At 40.6% G+C, this 25,047-nt stretch overlaps 1 protein-coding gene across 2 annotated transcripts in view; it reads right to left on the bottom strand.

Annotated features, from left to right (window-relative positions):
• Positions 1–25,047, bottom strand: part of LOC139458294 (chitin synthase chs-2-like) — an 82,210-nt gene that overhangs the window by 15,932 nt on the left and 41,231 nt on the right. For both annotated transcript variants that reach the window (XM_071239713.1, XM_071239789.1), the window contains exons 2-21: positions 24,169–24,402; positions 22,737–22,802; positions 21,403–21,627; positions 20,197–20,311; positions 15,984–16,134; positions 15,580–15,700; positions 14,966–15,173; positions 14,233–14,392; positions 13,256–13,481; positions 12,651–12,821; positions 11,653–11,795; positions 11,446–11,505; positions 10,781–10,847; positions 6,443–6,498; positions 5,372–5,521; positions 4,331–4,439; positions 3,845–3,898; positions 2,986–3,266; positions 2,100–2,274; positions 1,235–1,369 (exon numbers count right to left, since the gene is read on the bottom strand). In XM_071239713.1, coding sequence (XP_071095814.1) covers positions 1,235–1,369; positions 2,100–2,274; positions 2,986–3,266; positions 3,845–3,898; positions 4,331–4,439; positions 5,372–5,521; positions 6,443–6,498; positions 10,781–10,847; positions 11,446–11,505; positions 11,653–11,795; positions 12,651–12,821; positions 13,256–13,481; positions 14,233–14,392; positions 14,966–15,173; positions 15,580–15,700; positions 15,984–16,134; positions 20,197–20,311; positions 21,403–21,627; positions 22,737–22,802; positions 24,169–24,288 — 2,793 coding nt within the window. In that variant the 5' untranslated portion in view covers positions 24,289–24,402. The remainder of the gene's footprint in view (positions 1–1,234; positions 1,370–2,099; positions 2,275–2,985; positions 3,267–3,844; positions 3,899–4,330; positions 4,440–5,371; positions 5,522–6,442; positions 6,499–10,780; positions 10,848–11,445; positions 11,506–11,652; positions 11,796–12,650; positions 12,822–13,255; positions 13,482–14,232; positions 14,393–14,965; positions 15,174–15,579; positions 15,701–15,983; positions 16,135–20,196; positions 20,312–21,402; positions 21,628–22,736; positions 22,803–24,168; positions 24,403–25,047) is intronic.

The raw sequence follows: 25,047 nt of genomic DNA, 5'->3' as shown, positions 1-25,047 counted from the left end.
TATCAGGGTTTACCTTGACTCACAAACGTGAGGTCCAGAGGACCCCAATTATTAACTTTAAGGGTCCTTGAAGAAAATATGGGGGTCCTGCAGAGTAATAACATGGTGTAGCGTACTGTGCTCTAAGACATGGTGTTTGTTTGTTAGTTTGTTGTTTAACGCCATACTCAGCAATATTCCAGCTATATTACGGCGGTCTGTAAATAATCGAGTATGGACCAGACAATCCAATGATTGACATCATGAGCATCGATCCACGCATTTGGGATACGATGACGTGCATAAACCAAGTCAGCGAGCCAGACCACCCGATCCCGTGAGTCGCCTCTGACGACAAGCATAGTCGCCTTTTTCTAAGGTATGATATAGTGTACTAAAGTCGTGACAAGAAACATAAAGGCCTGTAATTAAAGTAATCTAAGATATCATAATTACTGTAACTACAGGACCTTTATGTTTCTTGTCACGACTTTAGTACACTATATATCATTCTGTTCATTTGGAGACCGCCTCCGTGGTCTTGTGGTAGAGCGTCCGCCCGGAGAGCGGAAGGTCCAGGGTTCGATCCCGGGCCGCGTCATACAAAAAGACGTTAAAAGATTGTACTTGTTCTTACCCTGTCTGGCGCTCGGCATTAAGGGGCTAAAACAAGGACTGGTCGGCTCGGAGTCAGTATACTGTGTCTGAGTGGGGTATTCATGTTAAACTGCGGCATGGTATCTCAGTGAGCCAACACTATAAATCAGTCCGGACTAGTACAAGCAGCCACACACACACATACACGCGCATGCACGTCGCTATATAAGTGCAATAATCTTGGACGCGACGTTAAACCCAATTTCACCTCACCTGTTCATTTGGACGCAAATCTCGTCGTCTTATAAAAACATCCAGTGTAATCACTAAATTTTAGTGATCCGTTTATATAATGTTCACCTCTAATTTGCTTTTTACACCCAAAGGAACCTGTTTCGTCGGATAATCGAGACTGGTTATTCTCTGGCGTAGACGTTGAAATTAGTAAAGAACCTCTCTGGGCCCAGGTCCCACGCTCTATTGTTTATCGTAAGAGGAGACTGAATGGATCGGATGGAGAGGCTCGGTGACTTGGTTGTCATCGTAACCGAAGGCATTGGACGCTGCTTAAGATATAAACAACTACTTCGTCAGGCCCATACTCGATTTTCTGACTGGTTGAATATGGCTGTCTGCGGAGAAAGCGAACACAACTTGCCCCAATGATGGTGCCAATCGTGGGCCACTCTTTCCTTCCGAAACACGACTTGATGAAGCAGGAGATCCACATGACGATGACGGGGAACAGCTGGCACAGCATTGTCACGGTACCCGTGTAGGACTTGTCCTCTGTCTGGGGTAAACACAAACAGACTTACCAATAACTCACACGGAAATAACGATGAAGCTAACTTCCCTTATCCAAGGGGAACAGGAACAGCTGGTTTGAGGACCAGTGTATATTAGTACGGTACATTTCTGTATAGTATGATGTCTGCAATATCGCCAAACAACACAATTTCCGATGACGTGAAATTATTACATGTATGTAATATTGAACTGTTATGAAAAGATAACGGGTATGTGATGTCTTTCAGATTGGCATGACGAGTTACTGATACAGGAAGTGTCAAAACATGCATTTGACATCAATATCATTTGTGTACACATGCACATAGGTATCAATGTTATAAAGAAAATGAATCCAAAATAATCCGTAAAGAAAATGGAAGCAATAGTGAGTGAGTATGATTTTACGCCTCTTTTAGCAATATTCCAGCAATATCACGGCGGGGGACACCAGAAATGGGCTTCAGAAATTGTACCCATGTCGGGAATCGAACCCGGGTCTTCGGCGTGACGAGCGAACGCTTTATCCACTAGGCTACCCGACCGCCCTGGAAGCAATAAATTCAAGAGCCTACACTATAGGAGCATCGTTACAGTGATGACACCCCGTGTTTGTGGAACGACTGTCGATGATGACCCACCGGAAGTGAATTTGAAATGTACTGCTCCTCATGAATAAGAGGTCCAACGCAGGATTAAGAAATGTGTTACTTTTGAAAAGGCGCGCATCATACCTTTGGCTCTGCCTGAGCTATCCAGATGACGCTGATGACCGTGGCGACACCGGTGGTGAGGATGATGCTGGACAAGATGATGTACAGGAAGAATCGACACGCACGCCGCACTTTCATCTCGAAGTCATTGTTATACTCAAAGTCCCTTTCAGTCATTCGGAACGCCATGTATGACCTGAAAGGGATTATAGTCGAACCATTCTAAGTAAGAAACTTTCAGACTTTGGTATTCACAATTACATTTTACTATGATTTATGAACATGTTACCATTGTTTAAGAATATTTTACCATGATTATTGAAGCAGTGTTGCACAAAGCCACTCCATTTCCTTCAATGTTTGCTTGTTTGTCGTTAAACGCCGTACTCAGCAATATTCCAGCTTTATGACGGCGGTCTGTAAATAATCGAGTCTGAACCAGACAAGCCAGTGATTGATATCATGAGCATCGATTCATGCAATTGGGATCGATGACATGCTTCAAACCAAGTAAGCGAGCCTGACCACCCGATCCCGTTAGTCGCCTTTTACGACAAGCATAGTCGCCTTTTACGGCAAGCATGTGTTGCTGAAGACCTATCCTAACACGGATCTTCACGAGTCACCTACTCCAAGGAATGAATATGTAGGACTGTCTACCGTTTTCACCAGTAGCCATAGCCCGCCACTGCGAGGGCAAAGACAGAATTATACTTCACAACTTGTACCCATGCAGGGAACAGAACCTGGCTTCGGCGTATGCACTGAACGCGTCAACCACTAGGCTGACTTCACCATCTTAGTGTAACAGTAGAAATGACTGTATTGACATAGCAATTGTTTAATGTGGCTTGATGAAGCAGAAGGTTGTTATATAACAAATAATTACAACGGTGAGTGTACATACGGCTGATCTTCGAGATTATCTTCAGATGAGGCTCTTTTCAATTCACCATTCTCCTCTTCTTCCTCTTCTTCCTCTTCATCTTCTTCCACGATGTCACCTAGACTGTCTGGGTCGGTGGACTCAGTACCTACCCCTGATTCTGAAAAGGTATCGTGCAAAGTGCTGCCTTTAACAGATTCAAACGGGGAGGAGTCCAAGGTATTTCTTGCCCTCCTCTCCTCTTCACGCCTCCTTCTCTCCTCCTCCTTTGCCGCCTTTACTGCAGCCTCTTTGTCGGCCTTCTGTAAAGATTTGTATTCCACTTAAAGAGGAGCACGACTCTGGCCTTTTGGCAGTTCTAGCAGTTCTAGCAAGTTTAATACAAGCTGTTGAACTCTTTTTTGTTTCTGCTTACTAAAGGTTTATTAAATATGGCAATCTAGGAATTAATAACCAACCTATTTACACAGAGACAATATCTCAGTTGACACACAAGGCGCTTATTACAACTTCCAAAATGAAGCATCTGGAGGTTAGACCCTCTTTAAGCCTGTTTTGTATTTGGTGAGATTTTGTGTTTTGGAAAATGTCGCTGGATATACCTCGGAAGTACTTCTACACAAGCCACTTACTCAGAAATACAATTTGCATATATCTGTCGATATATGTTTAATTATGTCCAATGATACCCTACACCATCACAAATATAGACAGAACACTGATAGTACGTAAAGGATGGGTGATATGTAAAAAATATTATCGGGTCTGGGAGAGATATGACAAGTGTTGTTCAACAAAAGCCATTTTACAACACTTCTCGCTTATTACGTGTCCCTACGGTCGTCCTATCAAAAAGAAAGTATGAGGTTGTCGTATTTACCTTCTGAGCAACCATTGCCTCCAGGTCATCCTTGTGGTACATCTTGAGAAACATCTGCAGAGAAACGCAAATGAAACATTAGTAAAGGAAACACTGGTGGTAAATTAGTTTAACTACTTGGACATTGATATAATATCTTAACACCATTTCCAACCCATGAAGATCCCGGGTAGAATAGGTCTCCAGCAACCCATGCTTGCCGAAAAAAGCGACTGTGCTTGTCGTCAGAGGCGACTAACTGGATTGGGTAGTCAGGCTTGCTGGCTTGGTTGATGTATGTCATCGTATCCCTATCGCGTGGATCGATGCTCATTATGTCAATCACTGGATTGTCTGGTCCAGACTCGATCATTTACAGACCGCCGTCTCAAAGTTGGAATATTGCTGAGTGCGGCGTTAAAAACAAATAAACGAACAAACAAATATCCCTTGTTCCTTGAAAACAATAACATATTTCAGAAAGTTGGGTACTGAGTTAGTGCACACCTTAGTCTTGCCGAACTGATGCTCTGTAATCCTTGCTTCATCAACAATGGCCGTTGACAGATCCTTCGCATCCCCTTCCACTCGCATGTCTTCGATGATACTCGCATACCTGTTGACATGTAACCATGGAAACTATTAACAGTGAAAGTAGGTAACATGTATCAATGTAAACGTATGTACTATTTATAGTTATTTGTACAAGGACAAGTAACTTTCAGCTTAGAATTTAAGAAACAATTGAGTGAGACAGCTTCTTCTTCTACTTATTATTATTATTATTATTATTATTACTGCTATTTGCAAAATAATACAAATATAGCACACATGCACTTATTGTATTATATTCATTTTGGTGTTCCCGCATTCTGATCCATGCACAAACACAATAATTGAGAGTTATGTCCCCTTGAAATAAGGACGATGGCGACTATTCAGCACACATATAGTTTCTTCGGGGCTCCAGATAATCTTTTGAGGCATAGAGTGTCCACACACGGCCTCATTCACATTGGGTATTTGATAGTTTTCTTTGGGTATTTCGTATATTTTACTCTCTTGGGTCCAGTCTATTACCGTGGCGTATTAATGAGCATTTTTAAAATGTAATTCTGCTTAAAATAATGTTTCAGGCAACTTCTAAATTTCCTACGTTCATTTCCTGCCCATAACGTTGTCAGATGTCGCATAAGTTCCCACTCTATATGTGTCAGTTGCAAAGCGAGGTGTAGCACTTTTGTGCATAATTAACTCCAGGTGTATGAACAGGGGATGCCTGCATGGAATCAGTAGATAAAGCTTTGTCAAGATATTCGAGTACACAAGCTGAAAAGTCTACATTGGGTAATTACGCACACTGTTCTCAAACAGTGAATGATTTCATGCGTATTCGTACGCAAGCAGCTCAAAATGATCAAGGTTGTGGTGATTTGTTTTGTGTATTATACGCAAACGCAGCACTCTGATTTCTTTCTCTGACCGACCGTCCAATTACTGAAGCCAAAGAATTGAAATTGTCATTTCGAGGCTATGTATGAGACTGACCTCTCGGCAAAGTCGATGTATGAGATCCTGATGGGGTAGCCTGCCTTCCGGACAGTGGCCACTTCGAGAAGTCCGCTACTCTGAAGCTGATCGCGAACCAGTCCACCTTCAAACTTGTTGGGTTTCAGTACCAGGTTTGGCTTAATACATCTGCAATAATGAAGCATATGTCATCATTGCATTAACATTCAGAAACGCACAAAACACTGAAAGATTACCATTACAAAGGGTATAACTGTATCTAAATACAGACATACTTGTTTATAGTAAGTTAAAAACATTGGTTGTTTTGGTCATTGTTATATTTTCAGAAACTATTCGTTATGCATTGAAATAGATCGAAACTATTCGTTATATATAGAAATAAATCGAAATGAAAAAGAAATTGTCCCTCAAAACGCTTGAAAAAAAGTAATTATGTTTTAAACACTTTCACAAAAAAGCAAAGCATTGTTGCAAGAGGCATTAAAAATATTTAGGCTAATAATTTTAATTTAAAAAAACTATCTGGTTGTGTACGTGTAGCTGAAAAATATCCAATCTCCATACAAAATGTGAAAGTCGGTCCCTTGCTAAAATGATATCGAACAGACAATATTAAGCCGATACCCCAATACGACTTTAAATTCTAACCAATAAGATAACGAATGAGGAACATGTTAATGATAACAATATGTTTCAATCGACGTTGACATGTGTCAGTGTAAGATTACAACTCATAAACGAAAAATGATACCATGTCAATTTTCAATAGGACTTTATATGGGCGTGGTGGTAATTAATATGGTTACCCGTAAGGCTTTATAAACTCCCTCGGAGGTCTCAACAGGTGTTCAAAATATAATCCTTATCCGAGATTTGTATTTGAAGTCATCAGTATCTTGCTGTTGAAACATTGAGTGTCCTTCCCTCGTGTCCTATTACTGCTCATGGACTGTTTACATCGCGGCGCTACCCTGCGTGGTGTGATGTGATTGTACTCACGCACACCATGCGGATATGAATATGAAATATGTTTATATTAGCATGTGTCAATTATGATAATATATGTGTTGTTCGTGGCCCCCTTACCTTACAAACACTGGCTTTGCTGTACTTAGTTTGGTCATCATGTGGTCCAAGGATGTCTGGAAGAGATAAGATATGTTATTTTTTATTTTTAAAGAATGCTTTTTAGGAAGAGAACTTGTTTTTTCTGAAAATATTTAACAGTGAAACCTCGTTAATCCGGACTCTTATATTCCGGAGTGAGTGAGTGAGTATGGTTTTACGCCGCTTTAAGTAATATTCCAGCAATATTGCGGCGGGGGACACCGGAAATAGGTTTCATGCATTGTACCCATATGGGGAATCGAACCCGGGTCTTCGGCGTGAGGAGCGAACGCTTAAACCACTAGACTGTCCCATCGCATACTTTATTCCGGAACCTGTCCCTGGACGAGTACAGTTTGGAGCTTTATTTATAGGTGGATAATACTCTTTACAATGATCCTTTAATCTGGAGATTTACTAATCCGAACAGTTTAACTGGGAACGGTATCGTCCAGTTTAACAGGGTATTGTGTACACGTGTGACATATCAAATTAACATGAAGATAAAAAAATTATTTTTCCTAGCTTTGCAGTCCAAAAAATGCTCTGGTTTTTTTTGCAGATTATGTGACGGAATGCACGACAAAATTGTTGAAACTACTTTTGTTCAGTGTGATATCTGTTTTACTGACACACCTTTGTGAGTTCAGTGGAGTGTTATAGGGATTAAATGCATACCAGTAACCATGTACTCAACACTTCGACAATAGGCACTGCGTCCCTTGTGTACGAAACGGATCGAAGTCCACCACACCAGGAAATATTACATGTGATATTAAATAGTTTTCATATTGCATGTGTTTGTAATGGCTACAACCAACAAGTCACAGCGAATTACTGCGAATATCTATTGAAGGAAAATCACAAAAGAAATTATCCATTCAAAATAACCTGACACAAGATTAGCACTTTTATCTTGAGTATAGGTGTTTGACAAATACCAACCACTACATGTTATTCAGGGTGATATTATGTTAGGTCAGATATCAGTATGCAGTTGTCACCGGTTCGTAAAACCAGTCTACACACGGTCTCGTGATCGCATCGCTTCCCTCTTCCTTAATTGTTCGGCTTCCGTCACCATTCGGCAACGTCCGGCGGTCGTCGAAGTCCAGAATCTTTACATTCTTTGTCAGACAATTGATAACCGGTAAATCTTATTCTCTAGCGGTTTAATTGCAAATTTTATCATGTATTGATTTCATATCAACATATCTAGTTTAAATCTTTTAGTGTACCGTTGGATAACTTATGTTCACCCCACATTGTCCAGGAGATAGTTTGCCATTCGGGTTTTTCCTATATTCCTCTAGCATTTCCCTCCTGACCCAGAGAAGTTGCTTTCTCCGAGGTCCGCGTGTCTTGTATAAAACTCGCCTCTCCCCAGGTACCGTTTACGGGTCGTCTTGCTACTGGTGTGGTCGGGTCGAAACTTAGGTTTCGTTAGCAAGTGGTGATGGGGCAGTTTTCTCCGTGGTACTGACTTCCTAGTAACTCTGGTGGTATTGGGCTGCAACGTATTAGCTAGGCTTTTATATGTCGTACCCGTTTTCCTAGTAATCCGTGGAAAACCAACTTTCCCGTGATTGCTTAATTTAGGTCAAGTAGCTATTTACTCTTGAGAGTCAAGTTACTCTTTTGGTCGAGTACCTTTCTTAATGATTGTGAGTCTAGATAATCCTAAGGTCAAGTACCTTGTATTTTTGGGGAAGTCTGGTATTTACTCGGCAAGTCAGAGTGACTGAGTCTTCAGTTTACAAGACTAGTTTGCTATTCAAGCGTTTTTCGTGAATTTATACAAACCTACAATGCTATTTCACCCTATCTAACCCCGTTGAGGTTATTCACTCATTAGAGTTGTGTTAATTAACTCAAGGTTGTAAATGGTTGCAGCTGGCTTAATTGGCTGTCTGTGCATCTTGCCAATTATCTTGTCTCTCTTTTTATTACTGTTATGAAGTTGATTAGCCAATCAGCTTTTATATTTGCTCTGATTTAATTAATCACTGATCATTGTCAGTGTCAGTTGGGTTTTTGATCGTTTATATCGTCGTTTATTGATACAATTAGCTCGTAGTAATAAAACTGTGAACTTCATCACGTTTTCAATTATTTTATTTTAATTTTTTATGACACCGTTGTCTCAGGATTACAGCTCTGTGACAGCAATACATATCCATATATTCTTCGCATGTGGTAGAATTACTGATATCTCAAGGTGATAAAAAAAAGCCGGGTAAAGGAAAGTATACATACACATATGTTTAATGGTGGATAAAATGATATAAACAAGAAATGGTTATTCGATGGTCATGCATTAGATACGGGTATGAAATAGTTGTGTTTTTGGACTTTACGTTTGCAGTGCTTCGGCGATTGTTTTTGTTCAAACGTCAGCAATTTCCTCGACAAATCCAATTTTATGAATACTTCTTTTTGTCTGGCAGTTAATGTGTCCCTTGACAACAGGCAGTTAAACCTGTTAATCGCGCGGATTAAGGGAATATCCGGATACACGAATTATAAACTATGTCCTGTCGATATATCATTATGTACATAAGCGTTCGAGGTATTAATCGTTATATGTTTTACTGTATAGATCTATCGCGGACATTATCTGTCAGAATGTCTTGTTCGTGGTAGAAATATACTATCCCATTGTCAACTGACGTCATAACCACCTGACGTAATCTCGCTATGATGTCCTGTTGATGCTGTTCATTTTATTACTGTGGTCCATTCCCGTTTTCCCTTTTTACTCTCTTACCACTTGAAATACGCTCATCAGCGTCAGAAACATTCTTTTTTTAATGTGTATGGTGGTGATATCATGAATTGTAGCAGGATCACGAGGGGTACATAGGGTTTTATACCATGATCCGGAGCTGGAGGTGATATAAAACCCAACGAGGGTAGCATAAAACCTACCCTGCTACAACGAATTTATCTTACCAACATGTTTTAATGTGACATTGTAAAATAATTTAAACAAATTCAAAATTGAAAGAAAACAGCTGTTCGGTTGGGAGGAGGTTAGCTTGTGCTATGTCACGTGACTTTCATTGACTCGGAAAAAGCGTAAGATAATTTAAACAAATTCAAAATTGAAAGAAAACAGCTGTTCGGTTGGGAGGAGGTTAGCTTGTGTTATGCCACGTGACTTTCATTGACTCGGAAAAAGCGTAAAATAATTTAAACAAATTCAAAATTGAAAGAAAACAGCTGTTCTGTTGGGAGGAGGTTAGCTTGTGCTATGTCACGTGACTTTCATTGACTCGGAAAAAGCGTGCGGTTGTTAGCTTGGAAGCGGGGTACAAGGGATTTATTCTGTGTCTCAGACATTCACGTGCAGCCCGTATTGCTCGTGGCGGGGTAAAAGAGATTTATTCCCCCGCTGAGATATTTATTACAAAGTATTTTTTCAAGATCACGTTGACCAATCAGATCTCACTTGTTCGTTATTCATCATTGTTTTTTTTAACTTGAAAATTCACATTTCTATCAAGAAAATTCAGAACGCTATCTTCAAAATTCAGGTTCTTATCTGGCAACAGCGTCAGCTTAATGCAGAACGTAAAACCTTGGGTAGTCCATTTGGCTGACTTTTGTTTATCTCGAATTTTCAACTACGTAATTTGAATATCCAAGATAATACAACAAGTTATGGCTCTAGTGGGCTCCGTAAGTTTGCCATAGCAAGAGATGAAATAATTAGGCTAAGTGCCCGATCTGATAAACCGAGAGTCTGCCCTTGGATCTAAATGGCACATGCATGTATGTAAACCAAAATTGGGTTACCGCCCTTCCATAGAATTATCTGAAATGTGGTTTCGGAAGCATTGTGGCTAAAACGTCCTATCCTCACGCCGAGGACCCGGGTTCGATTCCACTCATGGGTACGCCATGAAATCGCTGGCATATTACTAAAACGGCATAAAACCTTCCTTTTACTGGTTTGAGATAAAGTAATAAGCGCCCGGGGCGCTCTCAAAATTAGAAATAGGGGGCTCTTATTAGAATATTTTTTTGGTGGAAAAAAACATAGTTGAAAGATAAATTTCGTTGTTTATGCTGACAGCCTGAAATGTTTATGTACGACAGATATATGTTTTCAGAATTTAATTGCCCATAATTAAGGGTGCATATAACACACGTGTGCGTATTATACCGAATAAATAAGTCTTGTGTACATTGATCAATCGGAAGGGATGCAAATTGGGCTTGTTCACTAGCCAATATATCAGCAAATATCGCCGTGGGCGCTTATTAGAGCAGGGCGCTTATTACGTCGAATACGGTACATTGTAAATTACCTACCTTGAAGTGTTCCGTCACCCGGCCCGTCAGGCGCCCTGTGGTTCTGCTGGCGCTGGGGTTTGTAAACCTGAAATATTACATTTTCGTGAAGAAACTGTGCACACAGATAGCAGTTGTAAGCATATGTATATGTGTGGTATCAGATAATATCTCGGACAAAAGAAAACACTTGAAAATTGGATTCGACCAAAACATTACAAACGTTATCAAAACGTTACAGTCGCCGACACACGGAATCCAAAACGAAAGCATGATACCCGTATTAAATACATCACCATCGAATAACCGTTTCTTGTAGGTTTCATTTTTAGCCACCATCAAACAATGGTGTGTCCTTTCTTTTGTACGGCAGTTTAGTAACGTAGTACATTATAAACCTGTCGATCGTCGCTGAAAGACCATCTGATCCAATCGTCTAAGGAGACACACTTCGCTATACACAGTTGTGTCCCTTAGGCGTGTCAGGAACATATGGTCACAGGTTCGAGTCCCAGTTTGTTCTAACTATATCGCACGTTGTCAGTACCAACGTGATAAACGTCTAAGACCAACATCACCTTTCCTCCCGCAAGAAGAAGACACTGAAAGTCTTCAAAGGGGCGTCAAACTAAACAAATTTACTATCGCGTGAAGGTGTTATGTCAGTTCTATTTTTGTATACTAACGATGTTGGGATGGCGCTCCGATTTCTACCTCCCCTAAGCCGCAGTGAGCTTCGACCCCCTCTGAAAAATAACAAAATGTTTTCTCAAACACATGTTTTTCTGCAAAATATGTATCAAAATACAGCTTGCTTAACGGCTTATATGGGTCACTTGTTAATTATTGTAAATATTCCCAAATAACAATTTTTGCTGGTTGACGAGACTTACCTGGTTGTAGACAACGTCGCTCTGCTGCCGAGGAGAAAGTAGTCCCGGACAAAGATGTTGCTGCTCTCCTCGATTGCTCCTTTGAGATTGTTGGGGAGGGTGTCACTGTTCTTCTCCAGGAAGCCATGCACGTTGTACATCACCTACAATTGATGACTTTATTAAGATCTATCTGTACCATAATTGAAAGAACGGCACTTTGGAGGCCTGGTCGTCTAAGGAATCGTACCTCTTTGTGTAGAGTTGGGTCTTTAGCCATGCAGGAGCCGCTGGTCGTGGGTACGAAGCGTTTATATCATGATACACCAAATAGGATTTATCTGTGACATGCATTACTATTAGAACTTCTCCAACGTGAAGCTGACACGCCAAACTGTAACTGAGATGCTGCTCAAAGCAGCACTGAAGCCCATTTCTGGTGTCCCCCGCCGCGATATTCCTGGAATATTTCTAAAAGCGGCGTAAAACCATACTCACTCACTCACTCACCGAAAGCAGCACTAAGCCCAACTCAATCATATAAGCAAGCGAGATGAAATGGGGTTTAACGTAGCGCTCAAGATTATTGCACTTATGTAGCGACGTGCATGCACGTGTGTGTGGTGTGGCTGTTTGTACATGTACTTGTCCGGACAAATGCCGATTTTATAGTACTAGCTCACGGAGATACGATGTCGCAGTTTAACAAGAATACCCGACTCAGACACAGAATACTGGCTCAATTCGACCAGTCCTTGTTTTAGCCCATTAATGCCGAGCGCCAGACAGGGTAACATCAAGTACCATCTTTGAACGTCTTTTGGTATGATGCGGCCGGGAATCGACCCCCGGACCTTCAGCTCTCCAGGCAGATGCTCTACCACTAGACCACGGAGGCAGTCTCATATACTGAGGTCCAAGGGACGGTAAAACTTTACATTCTTGATTTACATTAAAAATATGAAAATGGCATCAGGAGTGGTTCACATACAAACAATAACGTGTTTCGGAGGACCCACCTGTCCAGCGTAGTGCTTGATCCCAAACAGTAGTTGTGACGTCCCTGAAGGAGAGACGACGAACTTGTCGTTCATGCTGTTGTAGCGGTGCACCGCTTCCAGGAACGTCTTGTCACTGGACTGGGGTATCGACAACTGGTCATCAACGAGGGGGAATATTCCATGAGGTTTCTGGATAATCAATGCCAAATATAAGAACATGTATATTGAGACCACCGCTATGGTCTGTAGTGAGTGAGTGAGTATGGTTTTACGCCGCTTTTAGCAATATTCCAGCACTATCACGGCGGGGGACACCAAAAATGGGCTTCACACATTGTACCCATGTCGGGAATCGAACCCGGGTCTTCGGCGTGACGAGCTAACGCTTTAACCACTGGGCTACCCGACCGCCCCTCCTATGGTCTGTAGAGCTGTATGAATCATTATATACATAAGAGTGTATCTGCATCTTGTGCTGGTACAACTACTTTTATATCATAAATTGAAAATATACCAACCGCGTGTACTTTTATTTGAAAGTATTTTTAGAGATTTAAATGAAAATATGAATTGAAAAGCCCTGGTGTTAACCGATAGCTGACCTCCTGAAGATGGAAACGTACCTTGAATATGAGATCAAGTATTGGTGTGTTGTCGTTGAAGTTGACGTGGATGAGGTCAACTTCCTCCTGCTCGTACTCCTCTCTCTCCCTACAGAATGTGTGTTTGAGGAAGTAGGAGTGTAGTCGCTCGTTGGCAGCGTTGATAAGGAGTTGCTCGAAGCCGTTGTGGGCGACGTTTTCAAAACCTGAGATGTCCAGGATTCGAATGCATGTGTTCCTGGCCTCGCTGAAATAACGAAATGATCTGAAGTGAGATTTTCAATCACTCATTTAACCCCGTGGAGATAATGGGTAAGAAATATCAGCGGTCCCGTTAACATATCATTGTCGTAAGAAGCGACATACTGGATTGTGTGATCAGGTACGATGACTTGATAGCGTGTCATTGTATCCCGACGGCATTGGTCGATGCTCATATCACTGGATTGTCTGGTCCAGAATCGATTATTTACATGCCGCCATTATATAGCTTGAACATTGCTGAGTGCGGCGTTAAGCAACAAACACTCAAACCATATTCATATAGTTGTTACTTTAGAATTAGAAGGACAAATGAATTTCAGATGTATTTTAGGGGTTTGTGTTTGAGAGAGTCGGCTGAGTTTAAAGCCATCTTGTTGCCGTTTAGAGCATGCAGGACAATGATAGTATACAGACACTTCAATTCAAGCAACCGTGTGAAGACTTACAATGTTTTTTGTGTTTGTTTGTTTGTTTGTTTGTTGTTTAACGCCGCACTCAAAAATATTCCAACTATATGTCGGCGGTCTATAAACAATCGAGTCTGTTCCAGACAATCCAGTGATTGATATCATGAGTGTCGTGCTACACAACTGGGATACGATAGCATGCATCAACCAAGTCAGGGAGCCTGACCACCCGATCCCGTTAGTCGCCTCTCACGACACAACCGCCTCTTACGGCAAGCCTGGGTTGCTGTGGTCCTAACGCAGATCTTGACGGGTAAACAAACTTACACGTGGTAAGATGTGTTTCTCTGTGGCTGGACACCGCCCAACAGCTTTTGGTTGACCTTGTCGATGATGCCATAGAACAAAGAGGAATACAGCTCTCTTGACACTGCGTCCCGTCCATCGTTGGCTTGGCGCGGGGACTTGTTGCGAATCATTTCTTCGCCTGAGAAATGAGTCAGGACAAATATGAGGGATTTGTGCCTTCGTTGTTATATCTCAAAAGTATCTACTCCACGAGGACGGATTTAGATATAGTAATTGTATTTGAAAAATGTACGATATGGTATTAATATATTCCACAGTTAATTGCAGCCTTGTCAATCTGAGGTAATTCTGTCACAGCTGGGTCCCAACTCACATGGTTCTAGAATCGATAGAGAGAATTATATATTTTGGTGTCGATTTGGACAAAACGACAAGTAACAACGGTTCCTTGGGGAATGAGAGTTGGGGCTTACGCCGCTTTGAACAGTAGTTCAGTTACATCAGCTTTGTGTGGGAGGAAACCAAGAAATGATGCATGCCTTTCGCACGGTGCTGACAACCAATAATCATTATCAAGTTTAAAAGTTGGTCTTAAATGGAAATTATTCGTAAAAACTATCTATTAATAAAAAGTATGATTCAATATGATCAAATCACGTAACGTATTGGTGACACAAGATGCTCGAGATTTGCTGAGCAACTGAAGACAGAACACGGAAGACATAGATTCTGTGTCGGCGACCTCTCTCACCTCCAGCTCTGCTCTTCACACAAGTGAGGGCTTCGTGGAAATCGTCATATTCCTCCCCGCTCAGGCCGAGAAGATCTGACGCTTTGGTCAGACTGTCCTCTGAAAACTCCGAGATGACGGCGTGACCATTGCCATCCTCATCCGGGTCGAACTCGATGTTGGCAATCAGCAAGATAGCGGCCACCACCTTGTACAGCTGGTCCACTTCCTGAACCATGGACATAACAAAGAATTTAAGTAACGGTATTTCTTAAATGAACACTCTCCTACATCCAAGTAAATGGCGGCTTTAGTGTGATCAGTAAAACCCCGTTAAAACGGACCCTTTTCTCTGCGATCACTTCCAAAGGATCCCTGCATGTAACTTGTAGATACAATTAAAAGTACATTACGCCGTACTCGTGACTCGTTAATCAAGACGTGTTAATCCGGACGGTTAATTTCATGGAACGGCTCTATCCCGATATAAGGAGGTTACGCTGTACTCTTTCCTTTTCATAATTATTTCTAAATCGAAAAAAGATTCAAATAATCGGTTAGAACATTTTATGTAACTGTGGAGCGTGGAAACTATTATTTCTAACAGAAGATTAATAATTGAGAATTCAGTTTACCTCTTTTGTGAAGCCGACATCTCGCAACATGGCTTCAAGCTCAATGAAGTATTGCTTGTATTTTTTCTGCTCCTCCACACTGTTAAACACGTCATTGGAACCATCTTCCGACCGGAGTATCCTGTTTTTTTTCAATTTTACATTTCTTTTTAAAAGAACGAAAATATTTTCAATACACAAACTGAGGCAAATAGATAAGTTGGCGTTCTCATGACCAACTACGGTAAAGTATAAACGCACGTGTATAAATGACACAACTATAAGAAAGTACAAGTTCATTACTCGTTGCAAAAACATTCAGATCCGCCTAAACTACAGGCATTAAGGGGTGGGTACATGTGTCAGTTTCAGCCTCTTTGGTTTACATGACAAATATCAGTGTTTTATTGCGACTTGACATTCACCTGTAGAACGCAGCGTTGGCCTCCAGATTGAGGCTGTCGAGTCTGTGCACTGGCATCCCGGCGAACACGGCGTAGAAGGCGTGGAAATTCTTTTCATGCCGGTTGCGACTTGTTACTCGAAATTTTTCAAGGATGAAACATTCTATTTTAGCTGTAGAATAGAAACGGCACATGGACAGGTCATGCACATTAAATCTTCCAAAATAAAGATTTCTTTGATCGTCGTCGTTTCTGACTAGATTGATCTATAAATGGCATTTGAGTTTACAGACAAAGTTGATACTTGAATCAATCTTGATATCCAACGCCAGATAATACAGGTCAATTCGCCGAAATTGATTTCATTGTGAGTGAGGGGCAAAGTCGTGGAGAAAATTATGTTAATGACAGGACTGTCGGTTTGACGAACGATGGAATGAATCCGGGTCGAGTATCCACATGCGTGCTATTACGAGAGGCATCCTAAACCCGTTTGGTGAAGTCGGGCACTGTTATCAGAGGCAGTCTCGCTCTGTCCTAGACTCGTTTGCCTGCCCTAGGGCGCTTGCGCCCCTCGCCTGCAGCCGCTAGTAGGGCAGTGCAGCGTACTAGTCTAGCTCCATCCGACCAAGTTCCCCATGCAGCATTTCACTAGGGTGGACGTTGATCCATGTCGTGCAGCGGGTCTGTCGGTATAGGGGTGTCGAGATGGGCACAATGTAGGCCTACAGCATATCGCTATGCGGGAAACGTTGATCTATTTCCATGTAACGAGGTCAGCCTGTCGAGAGGGTCGGGGACAGGCCTACAACATGTAGATATACGGGAAACGTTGACCCAGTTTCCGTGTAGCGAGATATTAGCACTTTTGGACAGCGTGAATAATTGACGTGTCAGGCTACAGTCCTGGGAAACATATTAGTATAAGGGAGGTAACTCTCATAGAGCAGTATGGTCCATGGGTGAGTAAATAATAGCACTCACAACGTTGTGGGTTTCAATTTTAACAATATCTGCATGTTTCCACTGATCTTGTTCATTATAAAATAAATATTACAACAATGTAACCATTGCTTTGAAAATATGAATTATGAAAAAAACTTATTATCTATTATGAAATATACCACTATGATCGTGTCAACCTTAATATCCCTTATTCCCTGAAAACAATAACATATTTCAGAAAGTCATTGTTGTGAAAACAATTATTACTAGTTTTGTTTTAACAATATGTTTGTTTTCCACTTTTATATCACATAAATATTTAAACTGAAATGTGTCATATTCTCATGCCTGATTCTGAAGGTACCTTCTGCGTTACACATGTGCGCTTTTATGACAATACAGGTGCTTGCATCAATAGGTAGATGACCCGTGAAGATCCGGGGTAGGATAGGTCTTCAGCAACCCGTGCTTGCCGTAAAAGGTGACTATGCTTGCCGTAAGAGGCAACTAAAGGGATCGGGCGGTCAGACTAGCTGACATGGTTGATGCATGTCATCGTATCCCAATTGCCCCCATATTTTCTGCAAGGACCCTTGAAGTTAATAATTGGGGTCCTCTGGACCTCCAGTTTGTAAGTCAAGGTAAACAAACAATAGGTAGGTATGTCACACTCTGGATCAAAGTTATCTTGTGTTATCTGATGTCCCAACATGGGTACAATGTGTGAAGCCCATTTCTGGTGTCCACCGTCGTGAAATTACTGAAATATTGCTAAAAGCGACGTACAACCATACTCACTCACTCATGCTATACTCAAATTACATGGCATTTTACAGTGATAAATTTCCTGATAAAACAGCGTGCTACGAGGTATACGCACCCACCCGTCAAAAAGTGCATGTCCTGCGCGGCGTGTATTCTTATCCTATCATATACCTACGACTAGGCCCTAGCCGCTTACATAGGGGTATTGATTTTGTTGGACTCATGAAGCATGTGTACTGGCTGACAAAATCAACAGGAATACATACCAACCAGTCGCTGACATACTAACCTGAGACACCTATATGCATAACTTTTACCTGTTGTGCTTTTGAGAAAACATACACGGTGGAGAGTAATTTCAATTTGACATTCAAATCCGCAGGTGGCTGACACAATGAGAGCGTATCACGTATCAGGAAGACACAGATGGGGTGTGTTATGTCCCATAACGTCATGCCGATGTTAGGGTTAAGTTTAATGCTTTCTTACAAAATACACTGAGTGGCAATCCAACATCCTACACTGGATGATTTAACCTTGTAGGATTTGTTTACATACTTGAATATTTATCACTAACTCGAAATTCTCAGGAATATCATAAACACTTCGACGTATCTGAATTTCGAGACAATCGGAGTAGTAATATTACGCCATTGTGTCGATAGGAATATAATGTGTCTTAATGTTATCGTTATAATTATAACGATATACTGCTGTACGGATTCTGTTACATGTTGACTTTAGAAAATGGCACAGAAATACAACCCCAAGTGAGAGTATATTTTGCAGTTTATCGACTATTATTTTCGTCAAATAACATGATCATTCATATTCACAATGCTGTTTTTCTCTGCACGCTCAAAGAAACAAATAAAATAAAAATAGCGGAAAATCGTTTAACCAGTGGCAGTTAAAATCTGAGGTTTATGTAGAAAATTCAGTTTGCCATCAAGTTGGTCTGGATTATATTGTTTCCGGGCTGCCAAGGTTTACATTACGTAATAAACACTTAGCAATAAAGACTTCAGGTAACAAACAAGAAATAAACCTATAAATTGCATGAAGACAAATATAATTTGAAATCGTTTGATAAGCAACTTCTTTTATTAATGTAAAGGCGACGTTTAGGTATAGATCCTTATACCGTTGTCAAGCAAGACTTATACTTTTTTCTTTTTTTATTGCCATATATATCACAGTGTCCAAACAAAGTGTGCGGAAACTTAAGTCGTCAACCAAATCTTCAATAGAAAATAGATCAGCTGCCTGGAAACAAATTTGCAATGAGACACAAACGATGTAAGTGAAGGGTTTGCTATAAACCCACCCCCTACCCCCACAATCGAATCGGTGGGGGGCGGGGGTATATTGGCGGGTCACAGAGATTTAGAGAGGAAAATCAATCAGCTATTAACTATATTTTTGTTCGATAGCCGTCACATATCGTTTCAAACATGTCTAACCTTGGCGTGACATCAATACATGGAGCCATAATTGTCCAATTATTAGAAAAAAATAAATTGACAAAATGTATACCAACCGCATAACGAAATTGTAACGGTAAAAAATAGTAGAAGTAGCGCTTTGAAATAGTACATCTAAAATAATACATTAGATACTGGTTATTTTGTACGGTGTTTCGTTGTTGGGGTGGTAGTAGCTGGAAGAATACAACTCGCCTTTTAGAAGCTGTCGTAGAAATGAAGACAGAGTACATGTGTACCTAGACGTTGCATTCAAAGAATAATGAAGCGGAATCCATAAGTCAACTCTGCCTTCAGAGTGCCAATGAGTAGAAATAGGAATCTTCTCGCGAAATATTTTGTAATCGTAAATGTTACACAATTGCTGTTGATAGATGCACAATAGCGTAACTAAAACCAATTTCAAGACCCAACCAGAAAGTCAGATGTTTTTCTCGACCCCCGACGCGTGGTCTTTCTTATACTTTATGTATAAAAGACACATCAAATGTTACAGCTCAAACAAATTTAACCGCAATTGTAAAAACTCAATATATCGCAACATTTCACAGAAAAAGGTAAATAAAATATTCAAATAACTTGAGTTATATCAAACAAAACTAGAACACGGAAACTCCGCAAATAGTGACGCAGATTGTGTGAACCGGCAAGTTGAACGTATTTGTTGAGAAAACTGATCACGGTTCAATGGCCGAGCGGGCTGAGATTTTATAGACAACCGGGAACCAATCAATAGATTGCGGTGCGATCGATTTAAACCTATCGGATATCTTGTTATTCCATTGAGTGTGTTTTCAGTGGTGATTATCATTTACATAATATTTACTACATAGATTTTCCCGCAGTAAGACCTGCTCGGTGTCGCCCTAACTATTTGCCATTGAGATAAGACTTGTATGTACTGTCACTGAAATGCTTTGCTGTCATGCCAAATTGACATATACAAACTAATGTCGGCCATAAATATGTGGAAGCATTAGGACAATGTTAGCTCTCACACTGCGGGGTAATATTGTCATGACCCCCAACCTGGTACTTACCGGCACATAGACAGCCCGTCGACTCATATTCCAGCTCAACAAGCTTTCCAAAACGGCTTGAGTTTGAATTCAGTACAGTTGCTGCGTTTCCGAAAAGTTCCAGAAGAGGGTTCACCTAAAATCAGAATGATAATCAGTTGTGTGTCACGATATTTCTACATGTACATATGGGGCACGGGTGGCCCAGACGTCTAAGGCGCCGCGATTCGCTGTGCTGTACATTAAATATTGATAATTATAAAGGTTAAATATCGGTGAAGTATGTCACGCTTTTGTTTTAAGATTATTTGGCTTATCGCGGGACATCTGTGGCATTAGGTTTAATAACCGTTGCTCTCACCAGCTGTTTAAGTATGGGTTCAAAGGAACAACATTTAGTAGGTGTTGTTTTATACCTCTCAACCAGCGAACTTACAGTAATGTCACGGCGGGTTGGAATAGGTCGGCGGCTTGGAATAGGGGAACATGTACTAGAGAAATCAATGCTTAACAGCAGGTGTATTAATCAACACCTTCGGGGACGATGATGCATAACGGTAAAATGTACCGCTGAGCAAAAGAAAGCATGCACTTGAAAAATGGATTTGATCAAAAAGGTTACAAACTTTATCAAAACTTTATTAGCCCCAAAACAGTCCCAAAAACAGTGCAGGTTCAAAACACATTATACCCGTTTCAAATACAGGGCCATCAAATAACCATTTCTTGTTTATTTCATTTTTAGCTGCCATCCAACATGGGATGTCTACGCTTTCCTTTGCCCGACAGTTTATCTTTGCTGGGTTTTACGACAAACACGAATTGCGAGGATACCTTCTTCCTCGGAATCAACACGAGGAGAAATATGATGTCGTAAGTTGGTGAGTTTGGTTTAGCGCCGCCTTGTAGAGTGTGTCAGCTATATTATAGACTGCCTGTCATCTTCGCGGGGAAGAAAATCCAAGTGTCACAAGTTACAAACGCGTGTCACTTCGTTGAAACCATCGAGAACGGACAAGGCCAGACAGACTAAGGATCATAACTATCGGGTAATTTGATTCTGGTAATATAATGATAATATAATGGGGCGTGATAATAATAATAATAATAATAATAATAATAATAATAATAATAATAATAATAATAATAATAAACAATAATAATAATATAAAAATAATAAAAATAATTATATGATCAACAACAACAACAATATAGATCGACGATTACCCGTTCTAGTCTTTCCACAAGATCTGACTTGGTGCTCTCCCGTCTGACCAGATGGCTGAGGATGTATTTGGTGGACTCTGTCTTGCCGGCCCCTGAGTCCCCGGACACAACCACGCACTGGTCATCTTGACTCTCCACCATCGACTGGTACACGTGGTCAGCCACCCAAAATATGTGTGGGGGCTGCTTGCTGCGAACCCGGAGGTTGGTGTACCTTTCATTATCCTAGGGGCGGGAAGACTTGAGTTTGTCAGTTGAACAAATTGATTGCAGGTTTTGGGTAATCATCACACACAAGCGGAGATGTGATGTTTATCAATTTCGATATTCCCTTTCGCATTAAGATACAATGCAGTAGTTTGCAACTGTTCACTCTCGTTCTCGTCTGTTAAATTAAGGGTTTGAGATAATGACATCGGTGTTAAGATTTCTTTTTTCTAAAATTAATTGATAATATATGATATTTACGGTGAAAACCTAGGTCGGGCTACAGGAACAGTAGCCATGCTGAATAGCAGTTAGCATTTACGATCATGTTCACCTCCATAGAACATATTCATGAATAACTAATATGAACAATTATTTCTATGAGAGAGCAAAAAAGGAGAGACACGGATAGACACTTTTTAAATATACACAATACATATGACATCTGTTATGCATACTCAAGACCATGGCGAATGTGTTGAAGCCAATTAGATCAGCAGGTTCTTAAGATACAATTCTGTATGTGACCAGGCAGGAATTATCCGTGCGTAAAGAAAAAGTATCACTGATTTACAAAAGACACAATTCATGACAACCAGTCTACCGAGACCGACGATGATGTTGAACACCGCGTCGTATACAACACTCAGTGCCTGGATCAAATTACCCTACCACGTGGAAACATTTCAACAAAGGAAGATCAGCTGAATACGTTTTGTGACACACTCCTCGAGGATTGCATGCCTTTATGCAAGAAAATTAATTCATGACAATTTTTGTAATAGCAAAGAGAGTCATACGTTCCGACAGTTCGTATAGAATTGGTCCTATTCTCAAAACGTTTCAAAATACGTAGCTGAATATTAAACTATAATGTTACAATGTTGTGCTGCAAAATCGTCACGATATGGGTGCAATACTGCCGATGTTACGTTAAATATTAACTCACTCACTCACACGTGCTGCATACATCAAAATTTTGATTCAGCTGTAGGAATGTTGAATCGTAATCCGAACGATCTGATGTTGACAATTGTAATTGATGTTGAATATTACGGACGTATCCAATACAACTATTACATACTTAGGCACTTCGAAACATATTGTAGTGCAGATATAGGACACACCTCTTGGCTGTAGATGGCCAGTCGTTGACACGGATTAACAGCGACGAGCGAGTCCCCGATATAGCCCTGTTGGGATGAAATGGACAAAAAATATAATATGAGAATTCCAATAGCATGTTAATTGTTTATTACCTTTTAACTACAATGAAACTAAAACTCCAGCAACTCGAAATATCGTTTAAGACGAACCCTATCGATATCATCTAATATAGATATCCGTTTGTCTCGAATTTCGTTTAATTCGAGATATTTCCGAAGGTCCATGATATTTCGACTTTCACTGTAGAGTATTACAAAGAAGTAATGTAGGATTTGTAAATACTTGAGGTAATAAATTGAGTTTTTTATTTAAGTGATGTTAAGTGGTTTGTTTGTCCAATACGTGTAACCTTCTATGACATTTATGTAATAGATAACATAAACAAGCGGTACACAGAGTAAATAGGTATGCTTGTCTGGCAGTGGGGGGTGGGGGTGGGGGTTTGGGTGGGGGTGGGAAGTGGGGGATTATGCAGTACTGGACGTAATCGGTATTCAAGATACAAACTACTGAAATAAGAACAGCTATCACGTTATGCATTAATGTGGTGTTTAGGACATTATAATTTGACAAGATAGAACCTTGTACGATGTGAAAGGGATAATTTCAGAAGCATGATTATATATTCTGCTTGAATGTTAAAGTGTTATGCTTTTAGACATATTCCAGCAATATCACGGCGAGGGACACCAGAAATGGTCTTCACAATATGTACCCGTGAGGGGAATCGAACCCGGGGTCTTCGGCTTGACGAACGAACGCTTTAGTCACTAAGCTACCACAACACCTCTGCTTAAAAGACTTCATTGTCACAGCATTTCACCTTAGTGATAATTCACAACCAATGTAAACTGTTTGCCGGTGTTCATAAATGATCCCATATCTAAAGTCGAAATATTTCCACCTACTCTTTCACATGCGTTTTACAGTAAAATAGAGAGGGTTGCTTGTAGGGTGGGATTTTTTGTATGTATCTGGAGACTACAGATTTATTTTCAAGTTGGCATTGGATAACGTCATTTCCTTCTGGTAAATCTTAACCACAAATCGCTGCGATATAACACTTTTACTTGTTAGTAGGGTAATTTGTTCCTTGACATGTTTAACTTACAACAAACTGTTCAGATTCATTGTTTTATAGGCAATACTTCCAACTTTATGACAAATTAGACCCAATTTAAGGATAACTTTAATTACTGTAAAGGTGATGTTTCGGTATAGATCCTTATACCGTTATCAAGCAGGACTGCAATAAATTTGTTATCCATAAAATGTGTCTACTTTGTGTTCAGATTCGGAAGACTCCAATGTTAAATCCTAAATTTTCTATAACAGGTACTCTTGGAACACTTTTTTCGAACGTGCTACCAAACAAAACCTAATTCCACTTACATATGGGCGTTTAAGCTTATATCTTTGAGTCAGCCATTCCAGGAGGATTTCGGTGTCCAAACATTCGAAATCGGCAGCATCATGTTGTTCTGCTATCTGCGAGTAGTCCTGTTCTTGCATTACTTCATATATCCAGACGTTCCAGTTTTTGCTGTCACATGTTTTGGAATATATCCTCAGTCCTACAATGTGTCATCGCAACCACACAGATCGAAATGAAGAGCAAACTTGGCCCTGAGGAAAAATATAGCACAGCTCATTTGAATAAGACGGATATTGTCCGGGAGTTTCCATTGGTCTATTCTTAACTCAAGGTGTGTGTGATATATCACTGTCAGATATATCCCTGACTTATCACAGGACCCGCACCACTGTCAGCAGTCAGCACTGTCAGACGAGGGGGCGGGGACATACGCCGTCAGCAGGCATGGACATACGGGAATAAATTTCAAGGCTTGGCACTTTTTTCTAACTGACGTCACTTTGGCCTTTTGTGACATTGTGACGTAGGATTGTAGGTTGTACTGGGACGTTGAGCGTGTTATCAGCTGCATGTACAGTGTCTACCATACTGTATCTTGTATGGGGGACTCGCCCGACTACTTCCGTGAGACGGTAATGAGTGATGGCTATGTTAATACAATGCTATTCATTTGATATAGGCTTTGATTTCCTTAGCGTTTCATAGACGTAAATCCACTTGACGTTAGAGGCACCATGGTGGCCCAAGTTGTTAAGGCGTTCACACGGATACAATGTATGAGGACCATTTCTGGTGTATCCTGTCATGTTATTGCTAAAACAATATTATAAGCAGCGTAAAGCTACCCCACGGGCTTGACTAGGGAAGCTCCACCCTGTAATGGGTAGGTGGCCAGT

This window comes from Haliotis cracherodii, unplaced genomic scaffold (assembly GCF_022045235.1).
Source record: "Haliotis cracherodii isolate W230 unplaced genomic scaffold, xgHalCrac1.p SCAF_1, whole genome shotgun sequence".
NCBI classification, from domain to species: Eukaryota; Metazoa; Mollusca; class Gastropoda; order Lepetellida; family Haliotidae; genus Haliotis; species Haliotis cracherodii.
This window is presented reverse-complemented; position numbering and strand designations above follow the sequence as displayed.